At 41.7% G+C, this 23,670-nt stretch overlaps 1 protein-coding gene across 3 annotated transcripts in view; it reads left to right on the top strand.

Moving 5' to 3' along the window:
- The first annotated feature begins 3,898 nt into the window (after positions 1-3,898).
- Positions 3,899-23,670, top strand: part of LOC127433000 (kin of IRRE-like protein 3) — a 198,485-nt gene continuing 178,713 nt past the window's right edge. For all 3 annotated transcript variants that reach the window (XM_051684579.1, XM_051684578.1, XM_051684577.1), the window contains exon 1: positions 3,899-4,327. In XM_051684579.1, the coding sequence (XP_051540539.1) occupies positions 4,279-4,327 (49 nt within the window). In that variant the 5' untranslated portion in view covers positions 3,899-4,278. The remainder of the gene's footprint in view (positions 4,328-23,670) is intronic.

The following is a 23,670-nucleotide window of genomic DNA, read 5'->3' as shown; positions in this document are numbered from 1 at the left end:
AGACGATGACGTGAAGATGAGAAGAACCCAAGTGCAGTTTATTTACAAAAGTGAAACCAAAACCCTAACTATAAATGTGAAACATGAACTTGACAAACATAACATGGCTTGACTTGGCTAGGAGCAAAACACATCCACATACATTCAATACTTGACAATGGACAATGGCAAACACAAGGGCTTAAATACAAGACATGGGAGAACAAGAACCAATGAACAGACAGAACTGATAACAAGCTAACAAGACAATTAACCAATAAACCAATGAAAACATGACACATGAACATGGAGGGAAAACATGAAATCACATGACAAGTGAAAAGGAACTAAACTTTTCAAAAGAAAAGACATGAATCAACAAAATACACATGACAGCGCTTAGGCTAAAACCGAAAATTATCATATATTACTAAATTATGACTGTTTTAATGCAAAAAAAATAATTTAAAAAAAATAAACATTATCAGTGGACCTCAGGAAGATAATAAAACTATATAAAAAAAAGAGTGTTTCATGACCCCTTTAAGTGCTGACAGGAACATGCAATAGCACAACTACGGAATGTTTACTGGATGTTATCTTACTCTGTGCTGTTCTTCAGTTTTGAATGAAATATGGTCCTCAGGTGTTGTAGGATCTCCTCTGTAGTCCACTCCTTTTGAAATTGGACAGTAGACACTATATGCTCTTGCTCTGCAAGTGTCCTTCTGCTGGTCCTTGGGACTGTGCAATCTTTGGAAGATGACAGAAGGCAAACATCTCGGGGAAGTGGACAGTTTACAACATCCTTCTCCTTTTCCCATGTCTTAATTAACAGAAGCAATGTTTTATTAGTGTAACATTATTAATAAATTAATGGACATTAATGAAGCAATACTACCCTAATGTAATCTACATTTCACCATAAAACCTTACAAATGTTTGAAATGTTAAATATATATAAAAAAATGCATTGTCAGATAAATTGATACATTTTTCAGATACATTAACAAAATACGTTCAATATAGTCACATGGTGAAACATTTATAAACCTGGGTGGAAACTAACATATCACTAGGCAGATTGAACTTGACTGAGACAGCTAGTTAGTTACCTCCTAATAGGCATGCTATGGAAAGTTGGCACGCTAAACACTGGACATCTGAGATCACAGTATAACGTGCATATTACAGACCAAGTGTGTCACAAGTTATTATCTCTATAATGTATATACTGTTAATTAATTTAATCAGACAACATCTGAAGGACATACCTGTTCTGTGACATGTTTACAGAACCTCTTCTGGCTGATCCACAAAAATTGAGGGAAAAATCAAATGCAGGCTGGTAAACATTAGAGGAAGCAGCTGAATTAAAAAGTCTCTGCATCTCGTTTGCTGAAGATCTTTGGTTTTGAAAGTGACTACTTTGAGTGCATTGTCAATGTTCTCAAGTGCCGTGGAACGTGAGAGAATATTATTCATAATTCTTCTGGCCACGTCAGACATCAGGTCTGCAAGTCTGCAAATGTGACATTTAGCGAAAGTGTGTATGTTGTCAGTAGAAATGTGCTTCATTAAAATAACAAGGCTCAGTCAAAACATCTGGCTTCTCCTAGTGAGCTTTCTTATAATAGGATAAAATAATGCAGATCCAAATCAAATCGCAGAAGTGTTATTTGCATGATAAACATACGTTTATATTGGCAAAACTTTATCCAACATTTTATATGCATAAAACACGTCATATGCTGCATTTGAATTAAGATGGTTCCATTATTATTGATGTACAAGCTCTCAAACTCTAATAATTGTTTTTTTTTCCTCTTTAATTTCTGTAATACATTGTGTAGGATGTTCTTGGCATTAACTATATATATATATATATATATATATATATATATATATATATATATATATATATATATATATATACACACTACCGGTCAAAAGTTTTGAAACACTTACTCATTCTTTATTATAATTTTGTTTCTTCACATTTTAGAATAATAGTAAAGTCATCAAAACTATGGAATAACATAAATGGAACTATGGGAATTATGTTGTGAATAAATATAATCCAAAATAAATCAAAACTGTGTTATATTTTAGCATCTTCAAAGTAGTCACCCTTTGCCTAGAATTTACAGACATGTACTCGACATTTTCTCAACCAACTTCTTGAGGTATCACCCTGGGATGCTTTTTAATCAGTATTGAAGGAGTTCCCATCTATGTTGGGCACTTATTGGCTACTTTTCTTTATTATTTGGTCCAAGTCATCATTTTCAAAAACGTTTTTTTTATTTTTTTAAATTTTAGTTTTATAATGAAATAAATGAATATGTTGGCACAATTATATTTTTGTCTACAAAACTAATTTCAATCATTTAAGCATACGCCTTCAGATCAAAAGATTTTTAAGATCATGAGAAACATTTCAGTCAAGTGTTTCAAAACTTTTGAACGGTAGTGTGTGTGTGTGTGTGTGTGTGTGTGTGTGTGTTTGTGTGTGTGTGTATATATATATATATATATATATATATATATATATATATATATATATATTATATATATATATATATAGTATACTGGCGTAATTGGTACTTTAATTCACCAAAGTGGCATTCAGCTGATCACAAAGTATAGTCAGGACATTACTGATGTAAAAAACAGCACCATCACTATTTGAAAAAAGTCATTTTTGATCAAATCTAGACAGGCCCCATTTCCAGCAGCTATCACTCCAACACCTTATCCTTGAGTAATCATGCTAAATTGCTAATTTGGTACTAGAAAATCACATGACATTATATCAAACATAGTTGGAAGCTATTTGGTTTGTTAAATGAAGCTTAACGTTGTCTCTATGTTTGTTTTTGAGTTGCCACAGTATGCAATATACAGGCAAAAAGAAACAGCTTTTTCTAGAAACTCGTCAGCCAATCATTGTTTTTAAAAAAAAAATTACAAAAAATGAAGATTTCATACAAAGGTGTACATTACAGTCTTCAAAGACAAAGGTCAACTGGCTCTAACAAGGACAGAAAGAGATGTGGAAGGCCCAGATGTACAACTAAACAAGAGGATAAGTACATCAGAGTATCTAGTTTGAGAAATAGACGCCTCACATGTCCTCAGCTGACAGCTTCATTGAATTCTACCCGCTCAACACCAGTTTCATGTACAACAGTAAAGAGAAGACTCAGGGGTGCAGGCCTTATGGGAAGAATTGCAAAGAAAAAGCCACTTTTGAAACAGAAAAACAAAAAGAAAAGGTTAGAGTGGGCAAAGAAACACAGACATTGGACATCAGATAATTGGAAAAGAGTGTTATGGATCTTAACCCCATTGAGCTTTTGTGGGATCAGCTAGACTGTAAGGTGCGTGAGAAGTGCCTGACAAGACAGCCACATCTATGGCAAGTGCTACAGGAAGTGTGGGGTGAAATGTCACCTGAGTATCTGGACAAACTGACATTGCTGCATGTGGAGGATTTTTTGATGAGAACTATTTGAAGTAGTTTAAGAAGTTCTGAACATTTTTTTAAATGCAATTTTTCACATTATTAATGTCCTGACTATACATTGTGATCAGTTGAATGCCACATTGGTGAATAAAAGTACCAAAATCTGTACTTATTATTATCTTATTATCTGTACTGTTATTCCAAACTTTTGACTGCCGGTGTGTAGGCCTATATATATATATATATATATATATATATAATTGAACTATAAGCTAAATAACTCTCGCGCGGATTCACTTTCTCTCGCGCACTTTAGGTCTCTTTCACAGACAATCGGGCTATCTCCCAGAGTCTTTCGATCGCTCGCGCGCACGCCGGCTCTCTCGCGCGGTTGGCATTGGTTCAGTTCAATCAATCTCGCGCATATAATTCTCCTCGCGGACGCGCTGGTTCTTTCTCGCGCATGTCCAAACTCTCTCGCACCTTTCGCTTCACTTTGTCCAGTATCGTGACTCATACATCATCTGCCGTTAAGCGAAGGAGAGAGTGAGAGAGAATGGAGCTCGCTGTGGGTGAACCGGACACTGATGCGCTCTGAGTGTCAGACAGCAGACCGGGGCGAGACACTGTAGACGAGAAGCTCTTCGAAGAGCTGCATTTAAGACTGTTATATATAAAAGAGGACAAGCTGTAAGGAAAGAGGCGCAAAACGTTCCCTATAAAGAGAAGACAGAATAAATCAGCGCTCCTAACTTTGAAGGACCGCAGTGAATGCGCATCATTGCCTGTCACCCCTCACATCTCTGAAGGTGTTCTCACCCACTCCAGCGATGCGACCCGGACTGCTGCTGCTGCTGATCTTCGGGCTCATCGGGTTAGGTAAGAGAGATTGTTCTTTTACTCCATGCACGCACATTCACCTGTCGGCTACTTCAGACGGAGGGAAAAGTGCGCAGAGTGCCTGTACACATTACTTATCTGGGTTCCTTTTATTACAACGTGTTTATTTGTGAATGATAAATCTATCTATCCTATGATTAACTGAATAATACGCTATTTCTGTGTGTACGTGAAGGCGCTTGTGTCAGATTTGTACTGTACAGGTTTGCGCGCATCGCTTGTTACTGTTATGAACACGAGACAGATGTCAGTACTGCTAAACGACACTCAAACACATATAGGCGCATCAGAAGAATAAACTAGTGTTTTATAGCTCTTTTTTGTATGCGCACACACATAATCCCATGAGTAAATACTGGATGGATTGAGCATCCACAGTCATCACTGATTATTGCTTTTATTAGTGCAGTCATAACTTTGCAACTTATCATATTTTTATACATTATCAGTTGCATAACTTTCTATGCTGCACCCCAATTTTTGGGTGATGCCTTGTGTGTACCGCCAATTGTCCAATCACTTATTCACCCCATTCCTTTATTCTTCTGCACTTGATATCTGCCAGAAAATCCAAGGAAAGGTGGTATTTCTATCTTCTTTGGTGACCTAAGCTTTTCAGGTGTATCTAAAAATCTCTGCCACTTCTGCACCTTCCGGGAACCTATTGAGATTCTGTGATATTTGATTGTGTGAGCCTGAAATAACCTGAAGACGAAACCCTTAAACACTCACATTTAAGGTCCAGCATGGGCCAAACTCCTCATTTAAATCGGAAACTGGCAATAAAGCCTCCGGTATGGCTCCCACTTGCACACTTGTGCGAATGAACATCTAATCTCAAGAGGCTTTCTGTTTTATTACTGCTTTTTATGAGTCTGTGTGCCAAGATGTTAAGCCTTGCGGGGCTCCGTTTCTTTTTTTTTCTTTACCTTGTGTGAGTCTTGAGAGGGAGTGCTTTGCCATCACTCTGAAAATCATTTTTTATGACTCGAGAGGAAACACTGACAGGATTTTTGCTGCAGAGTTGTGTTTACGCCATATGCACACAGTGTTGCACTTCAGTGGCTCCGAACTTCCGAGTTTACACACTGATGATATACTGCAGCCCCCTCCTGTTCCCATCCGTGCTTAAAGTTTGTGTTGCCTTGCAGCCTCACACCTCAGCTGAAAATGAAGAAACATTTCATAGACAGTTTACAAAACTATACATTAAATTAACAATCTACTCCTCCCAGTCAACTACACAAGAGATTAATCTGAGTAACAGCTATTTATACTTGCTGTCAGTGAAGCTGTTCCTCTGACAAGCATATTCTGGTGAGAAGAGATGTTATCAGGTGAACGCAACTGAACTGTCTGTGTTTGTTCCAGCCCCTGGGGATGCTTTGTTAACCAGAGCCAACTCTTGTGTTACAAATGAACGCAGGGTTTATTTAGCATCTCCTGACAGTTGAATCGGAGTGCTGTGGCCAGGAAACAGAAGGAGAGGAAAAGTCAATGCGATCTGACACCCATCATCTGATCCCTTTATCTGCGATGTGGCCCCACTGCCTCCCTAGCAGTGAGGGGGAGAGGCAGATCTTTCCCCTGCAGTGACAGGAACAATCTAATTTGTGCTTGGCCCAGACTCCACTTATAGCTCTTACCCAACAAGGAGCAGCCAAGGACCCCATGAAAGGGACCCTCGGGCAGACTGGCTCAAAGAGATTCAAGAGCGGTCGTCATAGCAAGTTGAGAAACAAGCTCTTCTTTTAAAATGTCACTTTGAATGAATCACCAAGGTTTAATATCAGCAATGCCTTCTGCACATATCACACATTTCAGTAATCTCTGAGCTGCAGCGTTGAACTGAGCTAATATTGAATTTACTCACTCACTCACTCACTCACTCACTCACTCACTCCACAACTTCCAGATTGCTGCAGAGGCATCATGTTTCCTCTTTAAGTGTCATAAACACCATCAGCATTGTCAGCAGTGGTTTGCAGCCGTGGGGGCAGTAGAGCGCCGCATGGTTTTGTTCAGCCCACACTCTGTCATACAAGATGCTGTCAACGCTTGCTAACAATTATATTGCAATCAGAGCTTGTCTTTCATAAAATGTGTACTGTGGAGTCATCTCAGCTGTTGTTTTACAAACACCCTTTGTCTTTGTGCAGATGTCTTTTAGACATTGTGAGGATTGCCTACATTTGTGTAGGCTAAACAGCTTGAAGAGAAGCTGTGGCATTATGATAATGCTGGAAACCAGCATTTTGCGTTGTGTTATTTTAAGATGTTATGTTTTTTCACATTTAAGTTAGGAATGCTCCAATCGATCAATTTATTTTTGTGGTAATCATATCACAAATGCTGTTCATTGATCTTAACTTATATTGAACCTGGAATATTCCTTTTAACTACCGAATAAAGTTCCTTTGGCCAATGTTCCCTCACACCCCTGATACCCTTTATGGCGACCAATGTGATCGCTTTATGTGATCCTGCAAAATTATGATACCAGTGATCAAATCATAGGACATTATACCAATCAGTGGATGATCATTAAGAGAACCACTAATTTAAGTATTAATTTACAGAATTAGACTCCAAAGGCCTTGTGTTTTTTCACCTCATGTTGATACTGAAAATACTGATGTTCATGAAGCAAACTCATGGTGTTCATTTGTGCTTTCAAGGACAGCTTGCCTAAACATTCGAGATGCAGGACTTTATATCTCTCTGTTGAGAGAAGCTTAAATTTCCCCCACCTCGCTCTTTTATTTCACACATCTTTGAACTCTCCACTGCCTCAAAGCCGCATTTAAGCTCTTGGTCTTGAAGAGAGTTGGTTTTTGCTCGGCCTGAAATGTGGTATTTAAGTGTAATCTTCTCTCTGAAGCAGCCAGGTAAACACCAATTTTCTCCCAGCTGGTCTCATCATTCTTGCTGTCCGGCTGAGTGTGTTGGCTTGACTCGGGACAAGTCAGATCGGGAATGAGGCAGAGTACGTTCCTGACGTCGGCTCGGCCCATTGCGGATGAGGTTAGCCTCCATATGTGCTCTCCTCTGTTTGTTTTTATGTAATTTGATTGGAAGCAGACAGAGACAGATTAGTCCATAAATAAGTGAAGAGAAAATTACAGCTCAGAAAGGGCGGAGATAGAGAGAGCTAGCTGCGACCAGGATACATGGGCAACCATCACAAAGCAAATGAAAAACCAGGCACTCAGGAAAGGCTATTTCTCATTGGCCATAGAAATTCGATTTTTCGGTTTTATTTTTTGATTCTACCATGCATACATTCCGTAGCCTCATAACAGTACTGACGGTATGGAGTATTAAGGAAGTGTTGCTGTACATGTCTCCGGGTTAATTAGATCACATCAAAGCTTGAAGGCCGTCACATTCTTAAATGTCACTTAACACCTTCCACCAAAGTTTCTTTCTCTCACCCACACTGGAGCAATGACAGGCCTAATATGGTCTAAGCAGGTAATAACAAAGTCATTTCTTGACATGTTTGTATATGAGCAATCCCGTGTGGGTGTGCGAGAGGGTCCTTGCTGTGTGTGTGAATGGCAGTTTGTCTGTGTGTATATGAGCTTATTTTTCCTCTTATCTGCGCTATCAATCATTTGATCATTTATTTCATGCTCTCATTTGCTGAAGGGGGTAGTTTGAAAAAACATCAGCATCATTTTATTCTTCCACTATATTGCAGCTATGAATCAATGTGACACTGCCACATATTTGCTCTGCATTGCAAACAGTTGTTAGGTTGTTCTTCCTGACAGACTCTGAGATATAGATGTACGCAGGCCTGGTAAATTTAGCATGGGATGGAGTGCAGAAGATGGATTTTGTGTTGTCGGATGTGAAACACTTTGAAGAATTGAACAGATGATCTGATAAAGGCTTCGTGTTGGCAGGACGTTTTTTTGCCGTGGACAATCGCACACCTGAATTGACAGGTCTGTCTCCCCATAATCCCTGTGTCTGGTGGCATTATAAAGAGAGTCTGTTTACTGCAGCACAGATCAGCGCCACAATATGAGCATAAGCCTGGCTTATTTAAATGCAAATCAATCTTCTGACTGAAAAACAGCAATTTGGGGCAGGGTTACTGTCCTCTTAACTTCAGATAATTCTGTGTATGTTTTTCTCTCGTAACAATGCATCCTTTACAGGCCTCCATGAGTTTACCTTCTAAACCTGTGTATTGCTTTGTGGTCACATTTCTGATGAGAGGCTGACGCTGTGTTTCAGAGTGACCAATTTCAGAACACAAGATGCTTTGCTACAGAGGAAGGCATCTATCAGGAGTGTTGTGTGATCTGAACCCTGTGAGGCACGGTTAATACTTCATTATTTTGCGCTAGTAAACCAAATGCTTTGATGGCAACTTTTGATGGGAACTGCAAGCAGTCGCCACGGGAGCTTATAATAATTGTTCACAGCATGTTTCTCTATGTTGCCTCTTCGTTCAAGGCAGATCTGAAAAAACATATTGCTTTAAGCCTTTCCGATAAAGAACCTCTAATAATGTTCTTTTTGAAAGACGCCCAACAACACCAAAGTTTACTCTCCAGAGAGGCGGATAGAGCTTCGTTCTCTTGTGTTTAGTGACGTCTGCAGTGGTCAGGTCTCAAAATCTTTCATTAAAAATAAATTATTTCCCACTAGTCTGAAACAATAGGAATTACCAAGGGTTTATGGGCTTACAAAAGCCTTCTAATGCCTTTGAGCAGTTCTTGAATGTCCAATTTACAAGTTTTAGGGGTATAAACTTAGTTGATTATTGACTTGTCCACCAGCCTTGTGTGAACCTCAAGGCTGTTGATGTTTTAGTAAATTTGTTCCCTACCAAGTTCTGCTGACTTTCATCAAAATTGTGCAGGACAAAGATCTGTCCATGAGGCCATATTTAGCTAAATTTTATAATTTCATCCAACCTCTCATAGGTCTCATAGAATGTATGTACCGTGGCACTTTCCTGGTGAAATGAACACTAGAGGCACTACAACAACGACTTTTTCCTCCCTTTCACACAAATGACAAGTAAAATGATCTGTTCATGAACACATACTTTCGCACACGATGCTATCTTATGACATCAAAACACTTAAAGCATGACTTGTAAGGCGATAGGTTTTAACTAGGTGTGTAACAATTCGCTCTGACAACGATTCGATTCGGTTACGATTTTCTAACCTAATGATTATGATGCATCATGAAATCTGAAAGTTGGTCATGATTCGATTCGATCCTATTCGATTATTTTGGAATGATTCATAATTATTTTCAGAAATATACTGAAAAATGATAAAAAGTTTTTACTGAATATTCGGAATTTAGACAGTACAGAAATGCACCAGACTTGAGCTCTACAGTCACAGATGAATTTAGGACCAAGGAGGATTGGATTATTTGTGTAGCTGCATATATTAACAAAAATGCATTACATGATATTCATTATAGATATGATTATGTTACATGTAGACATAATATCCTACATATAGATACATAACATGCATAATAGATAAAGGATAACATAATGTCGGATGCAACATAATGACTTGATGCGGTGGGGTGCGCATACAATTATTCAATGAATTCCATCAACGTGCGCTACCCGGCGGCTTTCGCATTCGCTGTTGCACACTGTCTCTGTGTTTATAATCACATCTCCGCTGAATCCGTTTGGATGCGCTCCACAAAATGGCACAGCCTTTCTGTGCCCCCTCTCAAGCCCGGGCCCGGGACAAAAGGTCCAGTTGTCTCCCCTTATTGGCAGCCCTGAGGGTAGGGATGTGGGTTTTGTTGATTTTAAACTCAATAGTCACATAATTATCACGAGACCAGCCTCATCTTGACTCTTTACAAAAGGGTGAAAAGATACATTTGCATTTATCAGAGTCACCTGTCTTGTCAAACAAGTGTTTGCCTGTGATTCATCTCTAAATCTGGAAACTACACAGGACAACTGAGCAACTTCTATTCAGCACAGTTCAGCCATGCTTTTTTTTTCAGAACAGTAATCGAGGCCATCTGTACATTAAGAAGAGTTCGTTTTGAATGGCTGCATCAATTGCTGTGGTGCCATGATTTAATAAAGGAGAACGCTGATTCAATCAGCAGCATCCACAGCTCTGAAACATCCGCAGAAAATCACACATGAAGCGCAGACACATCCGTCCGGCACGCCTGCTTGGCTGCAGACCAAAGCTAAATGGTGCAGCTTGAGTGAACTGACTGTCGTGCCTTGAGTGAGCCCCCTCCCCCCCCAAAAAAAATGAATCCAGCTTCTTTTAATGTCAGCTACATCCCACAAATGAATGGAGCAACACAGGACACAGGAGCGAGAAAAAGCAAGATTCTGTTAAGATCCTGTCAGAAAATCTGTGAGCTTAGTGTAGTTTATTTTCACCTTATCAATACTGATAATGGCATCACAGAGGGGTGTGTACTGAAGAATGACTGGGCTGTAATCTTATAAAAGCCATAAAGTCAGATCAGATAGCATGCACACAGACCTGGAGAGCAGTGTTTTTTAAAAGTAGCCAGTAGGCTGAACCCTGTCTTCTTAAGTGCGCTTTGAAAATGATGCATCTGTCGAATGGCATCGCTTTAGGTTCAGCAGAGCAGGTAAGACTGAACTAAAGGCGTGAGTATGTCTGACAGCTTTTCAGGACTGAAAGCTCCATTTCTCCATTTCCTGTATGAAAGCCTTTTTTTTTTTTTTTTTTAGATTGCTAGAGAAAGATGAAACAAGGTTGAAAGGTAAAGAATGACAGGCAAAGCTCAACTTTGACAGAGTTTGATTCTTTTTGAGACAAAAGGCTCCTACAGCATTTAGATAAGAACATTTTTCCTGCAAGATTATTAACAATAACTCAAGTTTATGTGTACAAATATATAGCTGAAACAACAAAGAGAACCGAAGACTGTCGCTGTAATTCTGAAACATCAATATTTATTGACAACCTCAGAGTCCAGCTGACCTCTGCTAAATGGAAAGGTAATCATTTCTTCAAAGCTTCATATACAGCAGAATGCTGCTGAAATGTTTCCCTGTGGGCTGCTAAAACTCCTATAACTTCTCTACTGAAGAGATTTCTCCAAAGAACTGGTAGAGGAATAGGTTGTAACTTAAAATGTTATACTTGCTTCACCGATTTCTGACAAAAAAGAATAATACGAACCTCACCATGAATTATTGTGCATCTCAGAGGGTCTTGGCAGAAAATTTGCATGAAATGATACATTACCGTGAATTCACTAGCATGAGGCTTGACTATATGTGCTTTTTTGTGATCCATTTAAAGTATGAATTTATTATACAAGAAAACAAAAGAAAGCCATTTTCAGGCACTTTAAATGGTTTTACACAAATAAACACTTTAGAAAACAAAACTAGGCAGCCAGGTTCATCCCACAGGCACTGATAAGGAATAAATACATAATTAACAGGCTTTCCGTCAGAGGTCCTTGCATGAACGCCATCTAATGCTCTGAGCTGACAGAATAGTGTGACACCATCTACACTTATTAAAGATCAATGTCCCAGAGGATATGATTAATGTAGGTGGCCTCATAGCGCTTACCACTTTCTAAATCAGAGGAGATGTTTAATATATCCTACTATTTTTCTTTCATTTATTGTCATTTCTACACCACCAGCAATTTTTGGAACATCCATAAAGCTCCATCTCAGGGACATGCATCGGTTTGAAGGTTGTTCAGAGTCTGGCTAAATCATAATTTGCTCCGAAAGCACAATCTCCCAGCAAAGTACATTTTTCAGGTAGAGGAGTATGGCGGTTGCTCTCTTTTCTGCTCTGGCTAATCCAGAGCCTTTTCTGGTCAGGAAACTTCAGGGTGTTTTAACTTGCTGCTGCATTCTCTGTGCTAGAGGCAGCACTGAACCCCTGCAGCTCATGATTGCTTGCAGCCCATAAATGTTTCTTGCTGAATTCATTTGGAGGTCAGCTGAATGGAGAGTATTGCTGAGCTGTGTGGTTGTACCGGGCATGTGGTCCTGTTTCTGGCCCTTGGGGTTCCACGTCCTGTTCATAATGATTTAGGTGACGGGAGCTGGTTTGGTAAATAGCAAAGATGGACTGCTGTGTTCAAACTTCCCTAATCTGGTGTAAATTATCATCTGGGAGGTAAAGACGGCAGTAGACAAGAAGGTAGGGAGACAAGACTGATGGCTTCAGTTTTCTACACTTAAATGTTTCCTTTAAATGGGACTAAAGGTGTGAAAACATTCTAAACAGCAAATAAAACCTAGAGAGTCCATTAGATTGTCGTTCACATCTTTGGACTTTCATTTTATGCATTTTCTCTCCGTGAAGACATTATCATATATTTGTCATCACTCCTGATGTCATATTGAGCTGAAAAATACAGAAACACATTCCTCACTGAGTGTATGAAGACTTACACCTTCTGTCTTTTCGAACTCATTATGTTACTCTCATTTGCACAAAAAAGCATTCACAGAAACATAGTTTTAAGATACAAACAGTCTTTGAGGAGTGAAAGCACACTGCTCAGAGGTTGCACTTTTATACAATGTATGCTAAATAGTTTTATACAATGGGTTTTTGTTTTTCTTTTGTTTTTTAAGGAAAGTATACGCTACATCCATATGGTAAAGCCAAGTTGTTATTCAAAGATAATCTTAATGTTATTCAATGGCAATCAAGACCCTGCATAACCAATCGTAACATGGCAAGATTTAATATGATCTCTGTAAAACTCTAGACCAAGGGTTTACAAAATGTGGTCCACAAATATTTTTTATTTAAGTAATGATAAAAAATGACATCTCTCTCTCTTATATAACACTGTCCGGACTGAATAAATATATATATATTACTCTTTATCTTTGTTTCAACCACACACAACTAAAAGCACTACTGCAAATATAGTGTACGTGTAGTGTAGTGAAACGTTCACGTAAAAATTTTAATTCTGTATTTATTTACCCCAATGTCACTCCAAACCCATGTGAGTCATTTGATTTTCTTACATGGAACACAAAATGTAAATAATAATAATAAAAAAGTATTTATAGGGTTTATTTGTCATAATGCATGTGAATACTGACTTCGGTCTGTCAAGCTCGAAAAAGAACCAAAAACACCATAAAACCACAGTAGAATTAGCTTATCAATGCTACTAATGCACTATATAACTAAAGCGATATGAACACATTGTGTGATGAACAGAACAACATTTAAAACATTATTCACTCTCAGATCTTTTGGCTCATAAAAGACCAGCTTAACCAGCATGCAATTCCCATGATGGTCTAGGCTGGTTTATGCTGGATAGTGCTGGTTTGGTGCTGGTCTAGGTGGTGGACCAGCATGGTCTTTCTGTTGATGCTGGTTAAGATAGTTTAAAAGCCTAGTGCAGACACCAGCACACCAGCATCCGATGCTGGGTGAACAATACCCAAAACACAACATAAGCTGGTGGCCAGAAATGCTGGTCTTTTCAGCAGGGATAAAAGCCAATTATTTAATTTTGCAAACATAATGTTGACTTTATATCACACTTAGTATTTTTCTCACACACACTGCAATCAGAGGTGGAAAGTAAACACTTCATTTACTCCATTACATTTACTTGAGTAACTTCAAAGTGAAACACTTTCTTCACTCCGTACAGTGGAAAAAAAGAATAGTTTCATCATGCAATGCCTTCATTTAACACCAAGACAAGCTGATATTTCAAGATAAAAATGTCAGTTTCAACTTAAGGCAGCACGCTAAGATACGTTTTGGCTCTAATGCTAACGCGGGCTTTTCTGTGTAATGTGATGGTAATTTTCAGGGTGATAATGTAACTGGGCTCTAATGACATCCATTTTTAAGTGTACATTTTTAAATCAGTGCAGCAATATATCAGTGCACTTTGTCCCGCGTCCCGCATGTCATGAGCAGTATTTACGCATTTACTGGAAACTATTGCAGCTTCTTCGGGCAGATTAACTGTATAAATCCATGTAAACATCCAAGTTAAGTGTAAATGCCTTTTGCTCTGCCGTTCGCGTGATTGACAACTAGAGCGCGAACAGACAGCATTTCTGCGCATGCACAGCGAGGTGTGCGGGGCATGCAAGTGAGAGATGTGCGGCGCGAGGTGATTGTATGGCGAAGAGAGTGGCATAGAGTCCGCCCTGCATGCCATGGCCATCCTGCAGGTACACCAGGCCAAGGCGCTTAAAGATCTGCACGAGGGTAGGACCGACCCAGGGCTTATGCAGGAACTGCGTACCGCAATCAACCTCGCTCTATGGGCGACGAGTCACGGCGCGCACCCTGGGCTGGGCGATGTCCACCTTGGTGGTCCAAGAGCAGCACCTGTGGCTCAACCTTGCGGAGATGCGTGATGCCAAGAAAGTCCGCTTCCAAGGGGGGCTCTTTGGCGTCACTGTCGAGGACTTCGCCCATCAATTCTCGACGGTGAAGAAGCAGATGGAGGCCATCAAACATATCCTGCCGTGGCACAACTCGGCCACCTTCAGGCCTCCAAAGTCCCACGCCCGTCTGCCTCTCACCAGGGCCGTCCTCCTGCGGTGTCGGCCCCGGCTCCCAAACCATCGGAGCCCGTACGCCGGGCTCTAGAAGATCCTCCCACAGGAAGACGGCACCGCCTGCCCGTCAGCCAGCCGCCAAGAACCCCGGACGGGCTTCAAAGCGGTCCTGAGACAGGCGACCCAGGGATGAGGCAACTCTCGTTGACTGTCCTGACCCAGATGTGCGCATGGGCCCCACTCCCGCCCCTGGGCCAGCACGAGGTGAGTACCCTCGTAACATCACCGGGTGCCTTCTGTGCCCCAGCACCCAAATTGTCAATAAAAATTCCCTTTCCCTTGTTTTCCATCAAAAGAAAGCCGGCAAACAGGTAAGTATGGTGGTTCTTGGGGCCGCCTGCCCCAGCCACCGGCCACCATTGCGGGCTCGCGGGGCAGCACGCCTCCCCCGGACAATCTTCCCAGTGGGGTGTCTGCTCTGCCTCACCGCGAATCACCCACCCCGGGCGTGATAAATCCAATCGTCCCCCTGGTGCCGTTAGCACAGAGTCTGGAATCCTGGTTAGCACTTTCCAGCACTTTTGGGGAGGCACAGGTGGACCTGTTCACCTCCTGAGATTCCTCTCACTACCCCCTTTGGTACTCCCTGTCCGAGGCTCCCCTCGGCACGGATGCCTTGGCGCACAGCTGGCTTTGGGGGCTGTGCAAGTACGCGTTTCCCCCAGTGAGCCTCGTTGCACAGACGTTGTGCAAAGTCAGGGAGGACGGGCAACAAGTCCTGATGGTTGCGCCGTACTGGCCCAAAAAAACTTGGTTTTCAGACCTGATGCTCCTGGCAGTAGCCCCTCCCTGGTGCATTCTCCTGAGGCAGGACCTTCTCACTCAGGGGCAGGGCATGCTCCGGCATCCGTGGCCAGACCTCTGGAATCTCCACGTCTGGCTCCTGGACGGGATGCGGAGGACCTAGCAGGCCTTCCTCCAGCAGTGGTAGACATGATCAATCAGGCCATAGCCCCCTTCACGAGGCACCTTTCCACTTTTAAGGTGATAATGTGCGCTATCTTGTCCACAACAGTTCCCCGCAACTGGTGAACACTGGATGCCTCTTTAATTCTTTAAGCACTATTCGGTGGCGAACTTGGCGGAGGAGTAACGCCGCCAGGCCCAGTACTCGTGGTATGCCCCTTTTCAGGTGAGCCTGTGTACTTGGTCTCAGTGCTCCATACGTGGTGATTCCCCCCTCGGTAATCCCATATGATGCATTTCCACTGTTCGGTTTCCCCTCAGGTGAACCCTGTGTTTCCTGTTGCTGTGTACCCTCTCCGTAGATAGGGTCCTCCCCAGTGGCATCATTCCATATGTGAACTTCCCCGTCAGTAAGTCCATGTGAGGTATTCTCCACATGTTAACCTCCCTCTGGTAGGAGAGGGAAGAGCACTTCCCCAGCTCTATTCTAGCAGGTGCTCGGTGGGAAATTGGTTAATACAAAAATCAGGAAAGGCCACCGCCTGTAGCTTCCTCAGGTAAGTGCCTCCTCCCACCCTTAGTGGGACCAGGAAGACGCCTTACCTAACTCGCTGGAAGGTCACGACGTGGTCGAGCGCTCGCTGCGAGGCACGCGGTAGCCTGCCCATGTCCGCTCCTCTGTACCTCGCGACACAGTTCAGCGCCTGCGGCGTTTCGTATAGGAACCCCTAGTGTCACTACATTGACACAACGTCGAGTGAGTGACAGACAGGGAACGTCTTGGTTATTGATGTAACCTCTGTTCCCTGATGGAGGGAATGAGATGTTGTGTCCCTGCTGCTGCAGTGCTGAACCGACCACTGACATGGCCGGATCTTTCTCTCGGCTCCTCAGCACAACTCTGAATGAGTGGTGCACGCCATCTCCTTTTATACCCGTATGTCCGGGGCAGAGAGTGGCATGCAAATTCCACTCGCCAATTTTCATTGGCCTTTTCTGAATAAAGCAAAGGTGATTGGGGCTCTCGAGCGAACCTCTAGTGTCACTACATTGACACAACGTCTCGTTCCCTCCATCTGGGAACAGAGGTTATATCAGTAACCAAGACATTCATTCTATATGAACACCAAGTTAAGTGAGCTTAAAGGTATAGCTGACCCCCAAAAAATGCTCTCATTATTTACTCACTCTCATGATATCCCAGGTGTGTATGACTTTCTTTCTTCACCAGAACACATTTGAAGAAAAATAGAAAAAAGGTCCTTAAAATGTAAGTGAATGGCGATTTCTCTTTTGAAGGTCCAAAAATCACAGACAGTCAGCATAAACTTCATCCATACGACTCCAGCGATTAATGTCTTCTAAAGCGATACGATCACTTTTGGTGCGAAAAAGAAAATATTTAAGTACTTTTATAAACTCTAAATCCTTCCGGCCGACAGTGGTTCACACGTGTGACGTAATCGCATTGGCATTTGAAACACGTGAGAACTGACGCACGTGCGTCACAGCTGGAAGAGCAGTGCTGTTTACAAATGAGGAGGAACGCTGTACAGTAGCTTGATTGATTTTGGTTTAGATCTGTTATTATCTCTTTCTTTACTCACAATGGTGCATTTGTGTGGTTATCCTGGATGTCTCAACTGAGTGGAGAATGTGAGATTACCTTGGCATCCCATGGCAACACGAACACATCACACGAGAGACCACTTGGACTCTACCATCTCCTGAAGTGTTGGATTATAGTTAAAAAGTACTTAAATATTGATATTTTTTTTGCACCAAAAGCGATCGTATCACTTTATAAGACATTAATTTAACAGCTGTCGTATCTATGACATTTATGCTGACTGTTTGTGATTTTTGGACCTTTAAAAGAGAAATTGCCATTCACTTGCATTTTAAGGACATACTGAGCTAAGAATGTTTTCTATTTTTCTTCAAATGTGTTCTGTTGAAGAAAGAAAGTCATACACACCTGGGATGTCATGAGGGTGAGTAAATAATGAGAGAATTTTCATTTTTGGGTGAACTATCCCTTTAAGTACACAAGTTTTGGAGATGCCATTATTCAATTCAACTGAGGGAACGAGTTTACTTATTCAACTGAGTTGAGTCAACTTATTATGGTTTTCAATGCAGCACAAAGGGCTATATTTACATTAAATTATAAATCTGCCTTTATATTTCCCTCACAAGGGGATCATTGTATTTGGGGTTCCTTTAAAGTATGAAAACCCCTGCATCAGACTCGTGTTAGATTACTATTGTTTTTTTGTTTTTTTACTCTGGAGAAGAATCCATTACTGTCTTGGAGAAATAGTTGTGATTTTAAAGAAATCTCCTTTGTGATTTTTTTTCCACAATGGGGGGATTCATTTGTTCCTTTTTACAAACTGCTGTCCTGGACTGAAATGAGAAGGTCACAGCTCAGTCTCTGTGGCAGATGCGTGGGACTCGAGCCCATGGCAAGGTTGTTTTGGACCCCAGTGAAGTTTCCTCCAGTTGCCTGTGATGTAAGTAGGGCAAACTCCGGATCCCTCAGAAGCTCTGTGTCATTTTAATACCGTTAGTGTCCAGAGGGTCTGCGAGACGGAGGCCATTGATAGAGTAACAGCTCCTGCAGAGGGCAAACAAGGAGATATGACACTCTGCTGTGATGGGTCTTTAATGCCAGATAGCAAGAGGACACTAGAGACCAGTGTGTGTGTGTGTGAGTGTGTGTGTGTGTGTGTGTGTGTTACTTACTCCTGGCTTTTAGGGGCATGAAAGAGTAAGAATTTTGGCATAGGTGCAAAAAAAGAGTGGAGACAGCATTTAATTTAGCTTGTCAGTTGTCACAGGTCAAGCTGAAAGGAAAACATCTCCTGTGGCTAAGGGAGCTGATGTGAATAGAAGCTCTTAGAGAAAGAAAGATAGAGAGAGAGAGAGAGATTCCATCCATGTGTTGACTGGGCTGTCTGAGAAATTGTGCATTTACGATGAAAGAAGAGTCAAAAACATATAGTTAAAGCCCAGGATGTCAAACTCGCCATCGCACTTGGTCTTTCACCGTCTGGACAACACTGTGTGAACTCAAGGCAGATAGCCTTGCTTCACCCCCCTCTGGAAACAACAAGCCTGTCAAGACATTTAAATGTGAATAAATTTGACATGACAGAAAGGTTCAGACATATGCTTCCTTTGAAATCATTGACAGACAAATGTCTTTGAGAATCACATGTCATTCAGGTCTTCCAGAACTTGGTGATTTGAAAATCTCTCCCTCTGTAAAACTCAGACATAGTCTCGTTCTGCATTACCCCTTTACCCCTCTAATTCGTGCCTTTCTAATCTCTCCTTATGGGATCGTGCTGCACATTGACTTGCGGTATGTTTGGAAGATTGAAGAGGAGTGCAGGGATGGAGCATTGACTCCTTACTGGTGGTGCTGTTGCTCTTTCTTTAACCCATCTGCCCTGATTGTGTTTCTTTCTTGTCTGAGATGCTGGCCTGAGAGAATGTCTTCATTGCTGAATTATATGGCAGCATGGTCATTAACCATACAATTTCGCTTCCTCACACATGCACACACTACCGACTTTGGGGGGGGGGTTGGCGGGTAGGATCAGATTCTATTTGAAATTTTGTAACCCACTTGAGTGTCAGTGTGAGAAGAGTAAGATAGTTTATGATCAGCCGCATTAGTTCCTCTCAAAAAGCAAATGTATGCAAAAACAAATTCAGTTTGCAGGAACACAAAAGAAGTTATTGGGTTGAATGTTACCCTCAGTCACTGTTTGCTTTCATTGTATGGGAAGAAGATTCAATGGAAATGAATGGTGACTGAAGCTAGCATTCTGTCTAACATTTCCTTTTGTGTTCCACAGATGAATGAAAGTCATTAAGATTTGGAACAACATGGGGGAGAGTGAATGATGACAGAATTTTCAGTTCCAGTTCTATTCCTTTTTTCTCTATCGTCATGACAACATTACAGCATCATTGCGAGAGTATGGGTGGGATTGTTGAGTTGTCACACTGCTTTAAGATATCCCTAGAGCTTTTTAATGCTACAGGGCAAACCCCAGTGGTTGACTTCATTTCGGTGCTCTATATCACAGGATTGCCTGAGTCTTTTTGCATTAACAAATCCCTTCTTGTCCCGACACATGTCACCAGAATGCCTATAAAAAAAGTACATATGTTGGATTCATGACAATTACTTCTGCAAAAAGGAGACAGCTACAAAGACTACTAAAGCCATCAATTGTTCTATGAAGCAGTATAGCTCACTAGCCTAACTTTAATGTGTTTGCCATTAAAATATTTTTTAGCAACTTGGTGCATTAATAGGGAATTCAATTAATGTGTGTTTTAGGGTTGCAATAGTATGAGATTTTCACAGTACGATAAACGTCTCAGAAAATATCACAGTTTCACGGTATATTGTATTACACAATTATTATTATCAGTTACTATGACCCTTAAAGGAGTGAAAACAGAAGGTCTTTTTTTTTTGGTTGAACAAACGCTTTATTATAATTGAAACTTGAAACCATTTTTTAAAGGAAGTATGTGTAAAAAAGTCTCCCTTTTGAAAATAAATAAAATAAATAGAATAAATAAGAAAGCTAACAGAATTATAATAATAAACCAAATTATAAACAAAAAAAATAGCATGTAACTATAACATGTTATATAACTAAAGCATGTTAGATTACCTGTTAGCATAGCATGTTAAATTAACTTCTAAATGAAAAATAACATCAGCTGTGTGAGCTTTTAAAGTAATTTCCTATGATTATTAACAATTAACATATACTGTAGGTGCATGACAGCGCAGCCAGACTGCTCCTCTCTGTACCTTTAACTCAGTGGTTCTCAACTGGTTTTGCTTCAGGACCCAGATTTTACATTGGAAATCAAGTGGCGACCCAGGCATTTCCTTTTATGTTGCATAGTTTTGTTAATTGTTTTCAAGTACAAGGACATGCATCAAGTGACATTATTTTTGTTGTTGACGTCAACAACAAAAGCGACAGAAAATTTTCTCTCCCCCCTTTTAACAATTGAAGAGCAGATTTACTTATATGAGCCCATTATTATCCCGTTTGTTTCCTCATTTCAAACATAATTCAAAACGAACATACAAATTACACAGGAGGAAAGGCTCCTCGTTACCATGGTTAGGTCAGTGTAGCTAGTCTTAAATAATAGTAATAATAATAACAACAAATTATAGTATTTATGAAAAAATAAATACTAGCTGAAACACATCTTGAAACTTTAACTACATCTGCCACTGTTGATATAAAATGAGGTCTAATAGATTCTACCTTTAGATTATTTCATATGAAACTAAAATTTTGTCAAAATGTAACTCATGTAAAATAGAGAAACTATTTTGTAAAGGTGATGATTTGGCATGTCAGGGCTGCCTATTGTTTGAGAGGTTTGACTTGACTTCCTCCGTAACGCTAAACTAGAAAAGTCTCTCTAGAATTTAAATTGATCTCATAAGTTTTGAGGTCTGTGTTCCGCAATATCGAGGGAAGCCCGGTTGTTTCAGGCGCGCGCCAGAGAGAAGAGCAGATCATGATTGCGAGCTGGTTCCGTTACATTCGTACGAAAGTGCAGATGAGAAGCCTTTAGCAGATTGCAAGATTATCATTAAATCTACCTTGGCAGTCCTAAATAGGCTATCACTTGGGTGGCCACCTAAATATCTTCAATGGGAGAACCATGGCATTGTTCTTTCCCTGCTGTCCGCGACCCAGTCCGAATAGACCTGCATCCCACTTTTGGGTCACGACCCACCAGTTGAGAAACACTACTTTAACTCACACATACACTCACTTATGTCAGACCCCCTCGCCTCGCTTCTCTCTGACATTTTCTCCGCTGCATGTTTGTGTGTGGTGCAAGTTAAGGAGTCTTACAGACAGTCGAGGAGGAAAGGAGATGCGCACACGCAGGTGAGATTCTCCGTCCGGTTGAATTTTTTTTTTCTCAATACCATAGATAAGCAAATGTACATGGTATGATAACCGTCAATTTTCATACTGTGGTATACCGTGAAACCGGTATACCGCTGCAACCCTAGTGTGTTAACATGTTTGCGTATATAGGCCTTGATTTAATAAGATCCCAAATAACTGGTAGTAATTTCTTTGTGCAATCTATCAAACTGTGTGTGTGCGTCATGGGCATTTGAGGGTGATTTACTAAGAAAAACGGTGCAAAATACCTGCACCAAATGCATGCTCACTTTCAGTACGGCTCTCACTAAATACCATTTTATTTTTATTCAATATGGCATTTATTAATACAAATAATGTTATTTATAGGTTTATATGACATTGTAGAGCCGAGGAGGGCAGGGCCGGGCTGGAATGAGACACACCCAGTCCCCAATCAGCCTGATGGGGCGCGCGAGGGATAAGGGCGGCCGGGGACGACAGTTTGAGAGAGAGAGAATTGCAGGCAGCTGTACTGTGTGTTTTTAGTTATGTGTTTTGTTTAAATTGTTTATTAAATTATTATTTATATTATTAAGCCGGTTCTCACCTCCTCCTTTCCACTGAACCCCCTTACACTGGTGCCGAAACCCGGGAAGGAGGAGGGATTCCCGTCACAGAGTCCTCGACACTGTCGTCCACCCAGGGGAGTGCCGCTGCCATCCGACAAGGGACGGAGTAGCCCGACCACCCGGACGCGGGGAACGGCCGCCGTCCGCGAGGCGAGTGGGGACGGGACTCCCCGACCGCCTGGAGCGAGGGAGCCACTGCCGGGGGCGGAGGAGTGCCCTGCCGTCCCCCGGGAACGTGGAGGGGTCGAGAGAAGACCACCGTCCATGGGGGGAGGAGGGAAGTGACTCCCCGACCGCCTGGAGTGGTAGGGCCGCTGCCAGGGGCGGAGGAGTGTCCCCACGGGACGCTGGGAACGCAGAGGTGTGTTCTGTCCACTGGGGGTCAGAGGTCTGACTCCGGTCCGCCTGGGGAGGAGAGGCTGCAGTCCGCCTGAGAGGGTGGAGTAGTGATCGAGGACCACGCGACGGCGCATCAGAGAACCGGTGAGTTTCTTTTTCTCTCTCTCCTCCCTCTCTCACTTTCGCTCTGTGTTGGCCTTTCCCTCGCCATTTTGTTTTGTTGTTTTTTCCCCTCCTGTCTCCTCCCAGGTCGAGGAAGGAGGGGATGACCCGCCGGCAGTCGGGGTGTAAGGCACGCCCCCCCGGAGAGGAAGGGTGGTGGATGTACATCATGCCGGGGGCTCCCCGGCCTGAGGCAACGCCGGGAGGAGTGTAGAGCCGAGGAGGGCGGGGCCGGGCTGGAATGAGACACACCCGGTCCCCAATCAGCCTGATGGGGTGTGCGAGGGATAAAGGCGGCCGGGGACGACAGTTTGAGAGAGAGAGAATTGCAGGCAGCTATACTGTGTGTTTTTAGTTATGTGTCTTGTTTAAATTGTTTATTAAATTATTATTTATATTATTAAGCCGGTTCTCGCCTCCTCCTCTCCACTGAACCCCCTTACAGACATCATCATAAAATCCCTGCTATTTAACAAGTGTAACAATAGTTAATGAGAATACTCTTCTCTTGAAATGTTTCAGAAAGAAGCTGAGCAAATACGTAATTCACAAAGAAAAGCATTATGTGCAGTACACTTTAAGCCATTGTACCACTGATGTATACTAAAACGAAATCTGAATTTCAAACCGCAAATATCGTGACCATGTTCAAGTTGTGCTCATAATATGAAGGCTGCATGGGAGAGAACCAGCGCTTGCCGTTCATTTTGCGGGAGCAAGACACAGCTGTTTGGCGTACTGGTGCGTACCAGC

The sequence above is a fragment of the Myxocyprinus asiaticus genome, chromosome 42 (genome assembly GCF_019703515.2).
Source record: "Myxocyprinus asiaticus isolate MX2 ecotype Aquarium Trade chromosome 42, UBuf_Myxa_2, whole genome shotgun sequence".
Lineage (NCBI taxonomy): Eukaryota > Metazoa > Chordata > Actinopteri > Cypriniformes > Catostomidae > Myxocyprinus > Myxocyprinus asiaticus.
This window is presented reverse-complemented; position numbering and strand designations above follow the sequence as displayed.